The 17,243-nt window shown below is 37.6% G+C and overlaps 4 protein-coding genes across 4 annotated transcripts in view; 2 read left to right on the top strand and 2 right to left on the bottom strand.

Annotated features, from left to right (window-relative positions):
• Window positions 1-10,548, bottom strand: part of LOC108107938 (ras guanine nucleotide exchange factor B) — a 43,116-nt gene extending 32,568 nt beyond the window's left edge. Inside the window, exon 1 of the mRNA XM_017215769.2 lies at window positions 10,314-10,548. Coding sequence (XP_017071258.1) covers window positions 10,314-10,334 — 21 coding nt within the window. The 5' untranslated portion in view covers window positions 10,335-10,548. The remainder of the gene's footprint in view (window positions 1-10,313) is intronic.
• A 368-nt stretch (window positions 10,549-10,916) lies between these two features.
• LOC108108097 lies at window positions 10,917-11,486 on the top strand. Its single transcript, XM_017215994.1, has 2 exons — window positions 10,917-11,112; window positions 11,179-11,486. The coding sequence occupies exons 1-2, from the start codon at window positions 10,998-11,000 to the stop codon at window positions 11,211-11,213; spliced, it is 150 nt and encodes a 49-aa protein (XP_017071483.1). The 5' UTR covers window positions 10,917-10,997; the 3' UTR covers window positions 11,214-11,486.
• A 91-nt stretch (window positions 11,487-11,577) lies between these two features.
• On the top strand, window positions 11,578-15,459 carry LOC108108095 (solute carrier family 35 member C2). The gene is made up of 4 exons (XM_017215991.2): window positions 11,578-12,346; window positions 12,414-13,044; window positions 13,756-14,008; window positions 14,067-15,459. Exons 2-4 carry the CDS (start codon window positions 12,433-12,435, stop codon window positions 14,609-14,611), a joined length of 1,410 nt encoding a protein of 469 aa, XP_017071480.1. The 5' UTR covers window positions 11,578-12,346; window positions 12,414-12,432; the 3' UTR covers window positions 14,612-15,459.
• Window positions 15,331-17,105, bottom strand: LOC108108096 (cyclin-J). The gene is made up of 4 exons (XM_017215993.1): window positions 16,933-17,105; window positions 16,675-16,861; window positions 16,138-16,560; window positions 15,331-16,089 (listed from the first exon to the last, which is right to left on the bottom strand). The coding sequence occupies exons 1-4, from the start codon at window positions 17,014-17,016 to the stop codon at window positions 15,611-15,613; spliced, it is 1,173 nt and encodes a 390-aa protein (XP_017071482.1). The 5' UTR covers window positions 17,017-17,105; the 3' UTR covers window positions 15,331-15,610.
• Window positions 17,106-17,243: the final 138 nt, after the last annotated feature.

The following is a 17,243-nucleotide window of genomic DNA, read 5'->3' as shown; positions in this document are numbered from 1 at the left end:
AATAAGAAACTTTTTTGAAAACTTTTATAAAAAACTAAAGCTTATATAACATATTTTTAGATTTTTATATATTTTTACATTTCAGGTAATTTTTTTTTCCAGTGTCTCTAAGCGGCGGAAGCGATGTGCACCGACTGACAGCTGAAGGAACACGAATAAACGAGAAGTCTGGCATCGGGAGGAGCGAAATCCCTCAGCTGGAAAAATGCCTCATCTTGGCCTGACAGTTCTCCGAGTTGCGTCAACTTGTCGTCATATTTTTCAGTCAACTGAAAGTTCTCTATGACTTCCTCGATATGAGAATATATATATACATATATATATATGTCTAAGGAGATGACAGTATGGCTGTGTGTGTGCTGGATGCCTGGGTGTGTGCTTGTGTAATTAGGATAATGGTTGCAGTGGCAAACCATTCAATATCATATTTATAGAATGTGCCACCATCGCTTAAGGTTCTTTAACAATTTCGCAGAACGATTTATTGCGACGCCTTCATTGGAAATTTATTTCCGTTTGAGTAATTAATAAGAGTTTTATATGGTAAGGTTAATATTTGGTACATTTTTACATGAAATTTTTGTAAAACAGAACTAAAAGATTAAAAGATTTATATTCTTTACCAATAACTAATAAACTATATATTACTGAGCAACCTCTTTTTTATATTCTATTATTTACTTAACTGGCTAACTTAACCCATTGTACATTATCGTTAACCCACAGAAGAGCACCAAATGGGATTCGTATGTATCCTGACATATTTCTTATTGTGCGTATCCGTTGCTGGTTTCGAATATTTCGAACATTTTTCTCATGACACATTATGTTAATACGCTTGTAGTTTAATGCTGGCAAATATTGAGCAACATGCGGCAGTTACTGCCGTTAGCAACTCACGGCACGCACACACGTACACCCGAAAGACACGCAAAATTTATGCATATTTTGATGACATTTTGAACGCATAACGCAAAATGTCAAATACATAAAAATGAAAAGCCGGCGAAACGAGTTACGAAGTGAAAGAGTAAACCGAATGGCGAAATCATTTCATCCAATACACACGCACATTCCAAATACCAACCAATGTCCCCCTTTCTACAGAGAAAGAAATTGTTTTTAGATTTTAATTATTAAAAAGGTAAAATAGTTTTACCTCTTTGAAAGTTAACTAAAATGCTGAAGGGGTTACAAAGATATCTGAAGACTTATTTAAGTTCAAGGTGTCTAAAAGTATGCTACACTTTTCCCTTTTGCTACAAATACCACGCTTTGCTGTGCTATTTATCTCTATTTAGGTAATAGTTTACCACCTTTTCTTTTAGTGTAGTAAAATACATATCGAATAACACGAAAGCGGAAATCGATGACGGCCATTTTGCCGTAAATTGAGGCATTTTGCCCCAACGCTCTTGTAATTGTACCGCTAAAAGATGGAAAGTGCTGTTGGGTGGTGGAGGGGTGTTGAGGAGCGAGGTTGAAAAAGGGTGGCGGCGGAGGATATCTGGTCTGTGGCTGCGACACATTTGCCCGGCTATTTTTAGCTCGATTTTCATTTAATTTGCTGCCCATGCTGCATAACTAAAAATGGCGAACGGTAGTCAGGCTTAAAATCAAGGGAGGGTCAGGAAAAAAAGACGTGAAAAACCCAGGCGGGAAAAACCAGGCAGCGGTTTATGTTTTTCAATTACGCCGGCCGCAAAATTTGCAATTTAGATAGCAATTTTTAGGGAACATTTCAGCGTGTTTCGTTGTTTTTTTTTCGCTCTACCGTTGCTGCTCCCCTTCCACCAATTTATTTCATTTTTGTTGGTAGTATCCTTGCAATTTGCCAAATTGGGTGCAGGAGGCGGGAAGGGAAGGGAGTGGAGGGGCTAGAAAAACCACGTATGTGCGTGGCTAATACCAATTTCTAGTCAATTACGCAAAATTTGAATGTTTAAAGAGTAAACTTTTTTGCATGCCAGCGAACTCAATTTGTTTTAGCCCAAAAATTTCTGGGGCAAATTAAAATTTTGCTAAATCTCGTTAGGAGTAAACATGTTAGCTGGAATTTAGATGGGTTTAGGGGGCTTAGGCTTATAGATCTAAATTGTTTATCGATGAAAGTTTAGTGGAAATTTATGCTGTTTTTAATTCAATCCTATTTTTATTAATCCTTTTGGATTTTTAACTGGAAGTTTAAACTTCAAACAAGAATATTTCTAATAAATTTAAAAGCTTACTAATTATTAGATGCAATATTGCATCAAAAATGATAGCCATGTTTTGATTTAATTTAGCAGAAAAAGTACACATATTATTTTGGCTAATTGATAAATAAATTGCTTGGCCAAACAAATACCTAGTTTGTAAAGTAAATAACAATTTGTTATACTTTTGTTTACCCATGATAATGCCCCAAAACAGCAGAGAGAGAGAGGAAGAGAGAGAGCCAACTTTTCTAATAATTTTAATTGGCATTTAAAATATTTGCTATGCAAATTGTGTCGCCATGGGTTGTAGAATTATTTGTCTTTCAGCTTCCTTCCTGCCAGTTTTCCTCCGCTTTTGCCACATCCTTTGCCACTGCCCCTTCTCCCCCGTTATCTGTGTGTGCTCAGAGACTTGGAAAATCCGTGTGCAATGTCAGTTGCAAAGAGGGGAGAAAAGGAAGAGGAACTACTACTAGTATTTATGTGGGTGCAACGTGGCGTATGATTAATGAAAAAGGGGTAGCAAAAGCGCATCATATATACATAGTGCATATGGACAAAGTTGAGAGAGCAATGCCACTGGCAGATAAAGAAATAAGCCAAGGGAAAGCCAAGGAAAACTGGCTAGAATAGGGGACTGCAATAGGAATCGATTAAAAAACAAAACGTTGATTGAATTTTCCCAGTCCAAAAGCAGTTATGACGTGCAAAGGGAAAATGGACAAAAGATGAAGCGAGCGAGGAAAGTAAAGAAAAGTCGAAGACAAAGCAGCAGTGCAGTGGCAGCAACAATAATAACAATCAGCCCCGCCCATCCGAAATGCCAATTTCCACTCCTGCTTCTTGTTTTCGGCTAAAAGGGAAATAAGCAATTTCAGCAAATAAATCGTAAAAAGTAAAAGTAATAAAATCACGAAAATGAGAAAAGAAACCACGCACACACACACACAAAGACACACACGCACACACACATATGTGTGTATAAAGAAAATGATGGGAAAATGAAAATACTCGTTGCTATCAAAAACAGACAGCCAGCACAATCGCAATCGAAGTAACTGAGAAGAGCCAAGGCAAGCCGAAAGGAAAACTGAGGGAAACTCAGGGGAGAAAAGCCAAGCTAAGAGCGTGAGATAACGCTTAATGTGGTGGAAATGGCGGTGCCAACAGTGGTGCACAGGTTCTTGATTAAGAAAAGCCAAGAAAATGGGGGGAAAACATCACAAATTAATGAGTGAATGTTGGCACACGAATCCCAGAATCGAAGTTATGAAAATATTGATTTTGGCTCAGTGGGATTTGTAAGGTGAGTCTTTAACGTTTTGGAAATAAAATGGGGAACATTTTTAGCCCATATATATACGCATTACATAAGCCACATTTATCATTTCCAAGAAACATTAAGTTTACAGAGAAAGCCAAGAAGCTTTTTATGACTTGGCAAACATTATTGCATTTTCTGGCCATCATTTCGGAAAATCCCTTACAGCTACATTCAGGAATCTGGCAAATTGAATTGGTCTGAGTAGTTCCCCGAATTCATTCAAAAACATTTCCCATCAACTTAAGCAGCTCTCGCTTGGCAAACTTCAATATAATTGATTTCTTGAATAGACAAAGCCATTCCTAAATTAATCCTCCCCCCCTTTTCTATGGCCAACAAGAGAAATGCTAATCAAGCCGGCCAAAACAAACTGAAATTCGAGAGAAAATCGAGCAGGAGACATATGAAGTCATACACACTTGGAACTTTTCCAGCTTTCCCCACCCCACAGAGAGCACAAAGAGCAGATAAAGAAAATTCCGCACACACACACACACACACTCGTAGTTTTTCCTTTTGCAAGTTTTCCGGCCGCACGAAGGAAATGAGCAAGACATTGAGTCACCTCAAATTGTGGGAGTGTGGAAAAGCAATCAAAATACGGCAGAGACAAAGGCGAAGATAAATAGAGGCAGACAAGCAAAATATTGCCCGTTTCTGTGGCGAGGGCAACAGGAGGAAAGAGATGCCGCAGTGGAAATGGAGCAGGAAAAATCTGAAGAGCCGCACTTGGAAAACCACCTTTGTAAATTTATATTTATGGGATACAAAAGGAATTACAATTAAAGTATAAATCTTATATCACCTACTTAAACAATGGTTTGGAGATTTTTTACAGCGATGCCTAAAAGTATACTATAAATATTTTAATGGTTTGAATCAGGACAAAGGACAAAATTATTATATTTTCTAAATTACTTAGAGAGAGTAGTAGTAACTTTAAAACTGAAAAATGGGTGTCCTGGAATAGGAGGAAATGTAATAAAAATAAACTACGATTTTCGTTGGCTATTCTAGAGCTCTGCACCCACCATATCCTTTAACCATACCCATTGCTTCATATCTTCCTCTACCAATTCTTCCTATTTCCTTGGGGTGTTCTGCCTCTTTGACGAAAAAGGGGCGAGGTATGGTGCTGGGAGCTGGGAGGGAGGAGTCTGCGGCGACGGGTTGCAACAGCTTCGCACGCAGATTACAACTTTTTAGCGAAATTTCCGATATTTTTACTATTATTATGCTTATAACTCTGTCAAAATAGGACTCACAGCTATGAGGAGGATTGATTTGAGCAGCTAACGACCCAAGCAAACTTTCTATGTGGGTATGGCAATGGTTTTCGGAAATTAAATTTTTTGACAAATTTCACTTTTTTGTAAGGGGTACCATCATCATTTTTTCCAAAAATTCCAAAAATATTTTTTCCTTCGGATTTGAATGGAACTTCAATATTTTGAAAAAAGATTGAAAACCAAGCCTAACGACATATGGCATTACAGATTCCGACCATTTTTGGCTTTGTAATGAAGAAAATACTGATATTTTGAGCCTCAAAACGGGACAAAACGGTTTTCGCATTTTTTGAACATCATAAAAATTTACGAAAAATATAAAAAAATCACTTTTTGAGTGTGGTACACAGTTCAACGGGGAATTTAAATACGAACTCAACGAGGTATAACATTCTATTCTACGATTACTTTTGGCTCTGTAATGAGGAAAATACTGATATTTTGGGCGAGACATCAAAATTGTGACTTTTTAGTAAAATTTATAATATTTTCCCCCAGTGTTATGCTTATAACTTTGTCAAATTAAGAGCCACAAACAAAAGGAATCCGTTTTTTTGCAGCTAACGACCCCAGAAAACTTTCTATCTGGGTATGAAGTTGACTTTCGGAAATTAAAATTTTTCTGAAATTTCACTTTTTTGTAAGGGGTACCATCATCATTTTTTCCAAAAATTCCAAAAATATTTTTTCCTTCGGATTTGAATGGAACTTCAATATTTTGAAAAAAGATTGAAAACCAAGCCTAACGACATATGGCATTACAGATTCCGACCATTTTTGGCTTTGTAATGAAGAAAATACTGATATTTTGAGCCTCAAAACGGGACAAAACGGTTTTCGCATTTTTTGAACATCATAAAAATTTACGAAAATTCTCAAAAAATCACTTTTTGAGTGTGGTACACAGTTCGACGGGGAATTTAAATACAAACTCAACGAGGTATAACTTTCCATGTTACGATAATTTTTGGGTCTTTAATGAGGGAAATACTGATATTTTGAGCTGAAAATGAAAATTGTGACTTTTGAATAAAATTTGAGATATTTTTCCCTAGTCTTATGCTTATAACTTTGTTAAAGAAAGACGCAGAACCAAAAAAAAGACAGTTTTGTGCAGCTAACGACCCAAACAAACTTTCTTTTCTGATCCAATCACCATCATAGCTAACCCCACAGATACAAACTCTTTAAACATCCTCAAATTCCTAAACAACTCCCACATCACCTCCCAAATCGAACAAAATCAAATTCAAATCCATAGTAATATCTTGTATATACTCATAAGCCAAACATTCACAAGCCATATTCTAACTTAAGCCGAGCTGAAGGCCCTAGCTGCTATTGCTCCTAGCCATTTGTTAGCTCTTAGTTTTAACTAATTGTTAGCCTTAGATAAATAAATATAAATAAATAAAAAACTTTAAAACTTTATATCAAATAAGTTTAAGAACTGAAAATATTATTTATATTTTTGACCAAAATCCCCCGCAGGTATATCCTTGGCCCTCATTTCGTATTTTACGAGCCATCAAATGGATGCGGCAATAAATTAAATCAAAACATCTAGGATTTGACCTTGAGTGCCCGGGACAGATGAACACATCAAGGATGCACAAAGGGCAAGCAATTTTACGGCATGCAGTCCATTGGCGGTCAGCTCGGGGCCATGAACCCTGCAGATATCCCTTCGTTTCGGTTTCATGTGGGTGTATTGGGGTGTGTGTGTGTGCGTGGTGTGCATGTGTGCATGCCAGGACCTCGGGGGCAATTTCCTTTTCCACACACATGCGAGTGTGTGTCGTTGGGCGGGCAAATAAGCATAACGAGCTCCATTATCCTTGGGGAAACTGGTTTGGGATGCAGCCTTGCTCTTGCATTACGCATACGCCATGTGACTCACAACGGAAGGCGGGTGGGGAAAAAGCTGAGGAAAACTCTTTTGTTGCACCGCCAAATTGAAATAATATGCAGGGGACAGCAAATATGAAAAGGAAATGGAGAAGCGAGAACCGAGAACCGAGAACCAAGGACCAAGGACCAAGAACCGAGAGATGAAAAAACCATGAGTCAGCAGATGTTATATATACACTTATCCCAGGATATGGGGACCAAAGGATTAAGGGCGATGTGGTCGCTCGAAAAAAGAAAACTTATTTTTATGTGCTCGTAAAAATGTGGCTTTTAATAAATGCTAGAAAAGCAGATATTTTAGCTCTTAATAAAGAGCGGTCATTTGTCTTCCATAAACCAGAAAATCAACTTTAAAAATGGAGTCTCTAAATTTAAAATAATTTATCATATATCTTTTATAATTGTTAGGGCTAAAAATGGTATTTAAATTTAAATTGTCAGACAGAGATAAGCCCTTAATATATATATTTCCTTAACAAAGTTCCTCCCAACAATATCCTGCCAATTTAAAGAGTACAAAAATGGCAATGTAATGGTTATAACGAGGACGCAGGACATCATTCAGCCGGAGGATGCAGGTCCTGTAAACTAGAGGCTATTGTACACACGTAGGTCACCAGCGACAGTTCCTGTCCTCTTCTTTTGACTTTTGTTTTTGGTGGAGAGCATGAACGAGTTTACCAGCCTCCCATTCTACCAACCCTCCTAGTTCTTCCCATTTTCCGTTTTGCCGGCTGGGGCAGCATCATTAACATTATGTAACAACAACAACCGGCGACAGTGACAGCAGCAACAGACGGTAGTGCCTTCACCTTTCCCCACCTGCAAAACTACACCTGAAGTTGTAATTTATGCTCTGACAAAATGGCGCACACACACACACAAAAAGGAAAATGGGGGATGAAAACCGGGTGGAAGAAGCCGCTCACGTAACAACAAAGGTGGCCTGAAAAAAAGGGGGCTACAATGCTGCCTAAAAAGGGGGACGCATAGTTAGCCTATGTGTTGCACTTGACGGTGTAGCTACTTTTATGTATTTATGTATATATATGTATATCAGACGCTTGGCCTTTATGGCCGCATAAATTAAAGCATCAAGCATTGAAATATTTTATTATAAGTTCAGGTTTCAGGGGAGCTTCGGTCTAAGGAATAAAAGGAGATATCAGGAATAGTAGGCCAAGCTAAGATGCTCTCAGAATTTACATGATTTTTTAAGGATTTTTACCTCTTTTTTTATAATAGTTAGATTTCATTTTTGTTTGCTTAAAGGCTTTTAAAAATTAGTTTTATGACTGAAAAACTTGTTAGAAGTATTTAAAAATTTAAAAGTACTTTGTCAAAAGTTTCTTTTTTAAGTCTTGCAAAAACATCAAACTAGTTTTCATATGAAAACTATTTTCTGTGATTTTTTAGCAGCCACAATTTGGCAACATTTTCTAAAGAACTAAGCGCCAGCTTTTCTCTAAATTAATTTTATGACTTCAGCATTTGCCAACCGCAGGAGTAATGGCTCCGATTTTCAACGTTACATCCATCAGCAGCATGTTGGCTGGAAAAACTTTAATGGCCGGGGCCATAAAGGAGGATCCTCACCGAAACAGTGGAATGTTTATTTTGCCACCACAATTCCAAGGCGAACAAAAAGCCAAAGATACATACGCATATACATGCATTTACCTAGGTGAAAAGTTTCGAGCAAACTGCATAAACGAAACTTCTTATAAAGTCTATAAAACGTAATGACTCGCGCTACATGCGCGCCCAGAAAAGTATGCAACAAAAGTTCCACTGACTTTGACTTGACAGGATGAAAATCAAGGAGAACACAGGACTCGCTGCGAAATTCCAGTAGGAAAATATTAAGTTTTACTTGGTCCCAGCTGGGGGGAATTGATTAAAGCCACGATGGCAGGGAAAGAGACGGATTTGCTGCAGGAATTAAATGAAATTGGAAAAGTTGAACGGAAGAACAAAGGGAAATCTTTAAATCAGCTTAGGTTGAGGGTAATTTACCAAAGTAGCGATGATTTTTTGCTAATGTGAATAACAGGATCTTCCAGTTTATAACACACATGTACTTACGCAAAACTTTTTCTATTAGCTGGCATAATTTAGGTTGCAAAAAAAGTTCAATTAATTATGATATTATTATTATACTTTTCACAGAGACTGTGACTTTCATGACAAAAATATTTCTTTAATAAAAATGCCAAATGCAGTCAAACGAATTTGAAATAATAAAGCCGAATGGCATTTGCCATTTTACTAAATGAATGTCAACAACAAATTGGGTCAAAGAGGGTAAAATAAAAACTACTCAACAAATTAATTCTTTGTTTATGTTTTCTCTTTGCAAAATAAAAATAAAGTATGAAACTTGCAAGATAGATTTATTTTTAAATTGAATAAAGAACCTAAAATGTGAATAAATATTTGCATAATTTATCAAAAAATTCCCTGAATATGCATTTATTTACATTGTAGAAACTTTTTAGTTAGAAAACTAATACAGAAGTATGGAATACTATATATATTTCAGAATCTATTTTAATCCTTTTAAAACTGTTTATTAGTTTAACAAGCATAGGTATTATTTAAAAATAATACAAGTTTCACAATTCGAAGCTCTACTGTTGGCGAAATAGCAACCGCTTCATTATGCATTTATGACGTCAAGTCGAGTCGATTGGGGAGTGTGACTGCACTTGAAAATGGCCCAAGGCGCTCGGCAATGGTCGACGGTTGAAGGATGAAGGATTTTGTGCAACAAAATGTCAATTCGCCGACACCAGGCCACCGATACTAGGACACTTTCACCCACACCCACAAGAGCAAACCGAATTTGCATGCTACATCGCGCCTGTGTGTTTGTATAGTACATATGTGGGTGTGAGTGCTATATGTATGTGTGTGCTGTGGGTGAATGGGGAATTGAAATTGGTTTGCAAAATGGCAGCTATTTATATTTGGCCAGGAGTCGTCTGCACTTGTCACACTGATTTCTGCCGATTAGAAATTAATCGAATTTTACTGTCAAATCGAAAGCGGCGGGCGTTCAGGAAGTTGCCGTTACGTTGCCATGGAAATGCAAAAACAACCAAACACAGACACGCACGCAGACTAAGACACAAAGGCGGGAGTATCGTGTAAATTAGGGTGACTCCAAATCTGAGATTATTTGTATGAAAAATCTTTGCAGGAAATTGTAAAACCATGTGAAAGACAATTAATTCGTTTCAAAACTTATAAATAAAAATTTATTTTTTCAATTCAAATTTAAAACTTATTTCATGTTATTCCCTTAAATTATGAATAGCTAAATGTACTGACCCTGCCCATAGATAAGACTAAATTTCACTATCTAACTACGTCTTCTTTGTCCTTTGAGCCACCCTAATGGACATACACAAACACATTCTTTTGCAGACTGACAGACACTGACACTGAATGTTACGCAGTCGGCGGTCTTGGAGTCGAAATACCGTAACATTTCGCCAAATGACTGATAATCTCCGTTTATATAAGCTTGGCAAATGAAAAAGGATTTCTTTTCGATATTTGATTAGCATTATATACACTCCCTCTCACCTGTTCCACAACTGTCGACATTTTGATGTATATTCTATGTTATTTACTGCACTGCTCGGTATATTTCTCACTTTGTCGTTGTGCTTTCTGCACTTTTTATTTCAAAAAAGGATTCGAAAATTTATTTTTTTAAACCGCACCGCATTTTGGATGTTATTTTTCTTTTACTTCGATTTTAGTTGTACGAGCTTTGGAGGAAATTCGCGAAAATTAAACGCGCAACGAATCCGACGAGTTGCTGCTGCTGAAATCAACTAAAAATCCTTTTTTTGGCGAGCAGGATACTCACGGATTTTTATCCTTCCTTAAAATCAGTGTGACCACACGGATTAGCAAAAATATACCGAAAACCATATCAGGAAAGTTTTTGTCAAGAGGTGGAAAAATATGATTATATAGCTATAGCTATATTATATTCTTAATATTTTGGAATATTTGTAGTTATCTTTTCTTACAAGCATTTTGAAAGCCTCTTTATAAATCGAAAAATGATAATAAGATATTTAATAGTTTCTAGCTATTCTCTAGCACTATATAAATTGTTTTAAGCACGGCGGCAAGTGTTAGTATTTTCACGGGACGGTATATTCTAGTTATTGATTAACGGGCACTTTAATATAAGTTTTTAGTGCGCCGCACGTTTTTCTTGTAAATAAATAAATAAGTAATACAACAAGCATCAGAATGTTCCGCCTGCAACAATCCCAACCAGATCCCGCCGAGGAACAAAAACGAGTGGCTTCCGAAGTCCGCTTCAATTTCATCCTTTTTGGCACTATTATCGCGGTCGTCCGATTGGGTATGTAAATTTCTTATGTAAAATGTTCTATTGAAAATAATTTATTCCTTTCTTCATTTAAAACAGCTCCTATTGTCATCCAGCATTTGAACACGGCATAGGAATGAAATTGACCATATTAAGAAAGATCAAATATGTCTATTAGCAGTTTACCTATATCAAGAAGTTATCTTATTTAGTTGTTCAAGCAATTGTAGCGAAATCTTAAAAACCGGCACTTAAAATGCATTTATTTAAGCGCACTTTCGATAATTGTAATACTTTTAAAGTTTAAATCAAGGCGTTTTAATAGCTTGGATAATTTGACGAGGTTCCTGAAAAGAAAATGTTATACAATTGTGGAAAGTGAATAAAAACAAACAACAAATATGTAATTCATGGATATCCATTTTTGGACTATTATTGCCTGTGTTATGGACATAATACTAACATATTCGTTAATATAATCTGTATTTTGCAAAAAATGACAAAAAATTAAGGTGAATGCATTTTTACTAGGAATTAAAAAACAAGCTCAACGAGGTATCACATTCCATATTCGCACCATTATTGGCAAAGTTATGAACATAATACTGTCATTTTTATGAGATAATCAGAGGTAACGAATTTTCGATATTAATACACACACATATTATTTTAAAGTAATTCAAATTTATTTATCGTCTCTCTAAAAATTTTAATTTTAACTTCGAAGTAGATTATGTTTTGTGATAAAAACAATGCCACCGTATTTTGACAAATTTTAGAATCATTTTCAAGATTCTAATAACGGACAGAATTTACTTGGTTTTATCTACAAAGCTAGTCTAGGGTTAAATGCAAATAAAACACGTAATTTAAACAGAGAGAAATAGTCTCTTTGTTTAAATTATTTGCCAAGTTGGCGCAATCGATACATCGATAACATACACCCACCTGTCCCCGGAACTGGCACATTTAGCCAAAACCGCTGTACTAGTCCTCCCCCGCTAATCAGCTCTATCGGGAAACTAGCCAACCAGCCAGCACTGCCTGTGTATAAACAGTTGGCAAGAAACGAAACCGAAAAACAGAAGTTTTGGTCGAAATGGCAGCGTAAAAACCCATTAAAGCCATTTCCATTATTGCACGGCCGAGTCGAAAAATATATACATATATAGAAACGTAGCAGATAACAGGCAAAGAAGCGGAAAAGCAGCAAAATACCCGGAACATATTGATACATATGGACGTAGACTTCAAGATAACGAAAGTAGTAAGTTGCCGCGTTGCGTTTCCAATATTTTTACTATACCATTCACTCTCTATATCATCTTTACCAGGTATTCCCGATAATATATAATGGTAGCAGCCAAGTACGAGCGGCTGAATTCCAGTGGTGAGGCGGGTGGAAATGGAAATGCCAGTGATGCGGAAGACGAGGAGATCGAACTCAGTATTGCTCAGAAAACGCAGTTGAGCAATGGCCATCGTTTGCGTCAGAGCAACTTTAAGTACGCCAGCGGGAAGTCCGGAACCGGTGAATCTGCGGGAGCTGCGGAAACGGCCACGTCGGCTCAGAACCAGAACATGATGATGCAAATGGCCGTGGGCACGTTGGCCATAATACTATTGTATCTGACGCTTTCTATATCGCTGACCTTCTATCAAACCGACATCAACCGGCAGATGCCCTTTCCCCTGGCCATTGTGTCGTATCACTTGGTTGTGAAGTTTCTTCTAGCTGCCTTGGCGCGGAAGATCTATAGGCTGCGAATGGGCAGATCGAGGGTACAGCTGGATTGGCGAATTGCCCTAAGGAAGATGGCACCCACGGGAGTAGCCAGTGCGATTGATATAGGATTCTCTAACTGGGGTTTGGCCCTGGTGCCCATCTCACTATACACAATGACGAAATCATCAACTATCGTCTTCATCCTGCTATTCGCCATCGCTTTGGGACTGGAAAAGAAGGTGAGTTAAGCTGGGAAGCCATAAATTATAGAAGCGATAAGCCGTTCACCTGGCATAAAGAGGGAACTTTCTATAGAAATAATTATATGTAAGCTCAGGTAAAGAAGTTATCTTCAAAGTATCTATTCAATTATTTGAAAGGCTTAAAAGTGTAAAATATTTTATCATATCTATAGAGAACTGATAAGACTACACAACATTTTAAGCTTTCTATCCATTATTAATTATTATTTTCATGTATTGTGAGTTGTAGGGCAGAATCAGATATGTGAAGCTCCTTTATATCTCTGGTACACAACTTCCATTTAGAGTTTCATGGGCTTCTCTTTATCATTAACTTGTGTTTCAATGAAAGGGTATTTTATTTTTCTGATTTAAATCAAAGCAAAATGCCATAATGATTAGTTCTTATCATTATATGCCTACAATGAATATGATAAAAATAGATAAAAACAATATCAGGGGAAATATTTTTGTAGATTACCAATTGTCAATAACCTAATGTAGAAATATAGCTAGACATTATTTTTCGTTATAGAAAAGTATATTTCCCAAATTTATAAATATGCGGGAATGTTGCTATTCTTTTAGGTGTTAAAAGAATATACATAGATTTTTCCATATATAAAACATGCAAAATGCGTTGCAGAAAATGTTTATATTTGGCTACCGCAATATAGATTGTGCATTAAAGGCATTGTTTACTTTCAGAGCTGGTATCTGGTCTCGATTGTGGGCCTGATAGGCACTGGCCTGGTGATGTTCACCTACAAGTCCACCCAGTTCAATGCCCTGGGCTTCTTTTTCATCCTCTTTGCCTCGCTGAGCAGCGGATTGCGATGGAGTTTTGCGCAGTTCATAATGCAAAAGTCGAAGCTGGGATTGCACAATCCCATCGACATGATATACTACATGCAGCCATGGATGATTGCATCGCTAGTGCCTTTGGTCATTGTTCTCGAAGGTGGGTTTTGAAACTTATTAAATCAAATTTGAATATAATAAGAGCCATTTCTTTGTAGGAGCCCGTTTCGTCGCGGTGATTGAAGATCTCCACACCCACACATCGAACGAAATAACCTGGGCAATTGCCAAGATAACAGCCGGGGCTTTGCTGGCCTTCCTCATGGAATTCAGCGAGTTTCTGGTTCTGTGCAAGACCTCCAGCCTAACGCTCTCCATAGCCGGTATCTTCAAGGACATCTGCCAGTTGGCCCTGGCTGTGACCCTCAAAAAAGACCAGCTGAGTGTGATTAACTACATTGGCCTGGTCATTTGCCTGGCGGGTATTGTTTGCCATCTTCTGCACAAGTACACTAGTATGAAGGAGACTCAGAGGCAGCAGAAAGACTTGGAATCTGATAACGACCAAGACCAGTCTACGGGCGAATATAAATTCAACGAGGGTAGTGCCATTGCGGGTGTCCATGTAAAATCGCACTCAACGCTGACAGTGCCATTACTTGAGCAAACCGACTCTGAGGACGAGTCCGGTCACGATCCTAACAAACAAAATGCCTCCGATGTGATCTTCGATGTATTGAAACGACGCGACATGCAGCGATAAAGGCTGATCCTTGTACAGATGTCCTGTAAATGTTGTAAATTCGAGCGACCTTTATGTTTACAAACACCATTCCCCACACTACTACTTACCACACTGGGATAGCAATGCAGGTTTTATGTAAGTTAGTTAGTTTGACATTTCCCAATACGATTGTTACACCGATTTTCCGGATTCCTCAATGCATTCCCACTTCGTGCATTTAGCAGATAGGCTAGATTTATGAGAAAACTATGAAATTGAAAAGTGTGTGCTATCCTGGTACGAATGACGCTCTTACTTAAGCTGTTCCCATCTTGACGACGCAAAATCTTAGGGGCGAGAGGTAAACTTTGGACAATATCATAAAATCTAGGCATTTATTCTAGCAATTTGTATGTCAGTATTTAGCAAACCACCTTAAACATTCTGTTAAATCTACTAAATATCTCATTTAAAATTTTGCATATATAGCAAATAGCTTAATTCATTTTTCCATTTTAAAAGTTACAGATTTATTAAGAATTGTCCAAAGTTAGCTTTAGATCCTGAAAACTATCTCGATTTTTTCGTAAAAACTCACATTTAAGTCATAAATGCAAATGTAAAAATAAGAAAGCCTTAATGACCTTTTAATTGTTCCTTAATTGGCACTCCAATTTTAATTGTAAATCATTTTAGTTATAAGAAATTTTTGAATTTGAAACCTCCCGAAAATGTCTGATAAAATTAAACAAGGGCCATTGTTTTTTTAACAAATTATAAATAATGTCTTTGTTGTTTTTAGTTGATAATGCTTCTGTTTTGTTGAGTTTTTGACATTTTGTATTCATAAGTTTATAAGATAATTTCAAATATATATTAAATACATATATATTAAAGCTGAATGTTACGATTATGATATGGCGACGGTTCAACTCAATTGAACAGGGTCATATCTACGTTATTGATGTCTGGGCACCTTAAAACTATTTGGATTTCCTCCAAATGGTAATAGTTTTTACATTCCTTGGGTTACTTATCTTAAGATTCATTCTCTTCTGTCTTGGCTTGTTTTATTGGACGCGGATTTTCGAGATTATCGAGGTTGTCTTCAGAGCGAGGACGTTTGAGATTGGTTTGGTTTTTGATAGGCGTTGTCGTTGAATCTGGAGTTCTGTCCTGCAGTTGCACAGTGACAATGTTGTAGGTCTCCACCTCTACGGTGACCACTTCCTCCGATACCACCAGCTCTGTTCTATCCGTCAGCGACTCCTCAAATCCAGAATCGGGACTGGATAAATTTTGATTGTTCTGACCATTGGTACCGTTCCAAACGGTTTGGATAGTCTGAAAGTAATGAAAGTCTGTTAAGACATCCATGTAGGGCTCCACATTCGCCTCTGTATAGGAGGTCAGTTCAGTGAGGTACGACGACCAGCGTTTGACTCCGTGGACCTGGCGAACTGCAGCAATGCAGGCGGCGGCCAAAAGGGAGGGCGCATCATTGGAAAATCTGGAAACTACAAATGTTTGTTAAGTCATCTGTTCTATGGAAAGTCAAGACTCACTGTTCAAGGTGTAATCTGCCATGCGGAGCAGAGATTGAGCCAAAGTGGCCAACATTTGTTCGAAGCTTCCGAATCGCCGGTACAGCTGGATATTCTGATGCCTCTCGCACTCATCCAACATATCGATGTAAGCGGCGAAGTCTGAGCGAGTGAGAAAGCTGCAGGCAAAGAGCTCTACAAAACTGGCAGTTGTGGGACGCAATAGCTCAAAGTTGAGGAAGCAAAGCATTTTCCTCTCCACAGCCTTGTATTCGAATGCAGTGTATGCATTCCTGACCAAGCGGTTCATATCGCTATAACGCGGTATAAACGCTTCGGTGTTCTCAATCTGTGCTGCTATATGAAGACAGGTGATCGCTACTAAGAAGAGCTTGTCTGAACGGATTTTGTAGTGGTCTACAAAGCGATCCATATAATAAACAGCTGAGAAGAAGCGGATATCCAATGGATTACCAAGAAAATTTTAAATTAATTGAGTAGCCCGCAAAGTATGTTCGAAAGTTCTATGAAAAAATGTTTTTTCATTTCTATGCTCACCCAAATGCAGTGCACAGCGACTCAGTTTGTGTGTGCGGGCTGCCAGTTGAAGCAACTGCAGCATCTTGTGCCGCTCGCCCGATTGCGGCGAAAGGAAAAACATCGGGAGCCGGCGGAGTTCCTGCTCCCTCATGGTCTGAAATATATCACGAGCATAATCGCAAAGCCAGTGGGTCTTTGATAGGCGCTGTTAAGTAATTTTTATTTAATAAATTTTAATTATTTTATAAAAAAATGCACATTTTTCATTCCACTGACCTCAACGTCAGATTGTAGAATATTCTTCTCCGATTTGTGGTTAATCACGAAGATGTTTTGCTCGGCAGCCAAGTTCCGGTCCATAACGTCGCAACACCGAACAAATATTTACTAATAGGTGCCACTAACTGTTAAGTCAAAGACTTTTCGTGGAACTAACCAAAACAAATGAAGAGAAAACAAAATGCAAATAAAACATGGCGGGATAACGGTTCCTGTTAGTGTTGTCAAACAGAAAAGCTAAGAACTAGCGTTGCCAGACTGGTAAAACGACTTTCCTAATATTTAAAAAACAGTTTTTTTAATTAATT

Source organism: Drosophila eugracilis, unplaced genomic scaffold (assembly GCF_018153835.1).
Source record: "Drosophila eugracilis isolate 14026-0451.02 unplaced genomic scaffold, ASM1815383v1 contig_2088, whole genome shotgun sequence".
In the NCBI taxonomy this organism is placed as follows: Eukaryota; Metazoa; Arthropoda; class Insecta; order Diptera; family Drosophilidae; genus Drosophila; species Drosophila eugracilis.
The sequence above is the reverse complement of the archived record's forward strand: the minus strand, read 5'-3'. Positions and strand labels throughout refer to the sequence as shown.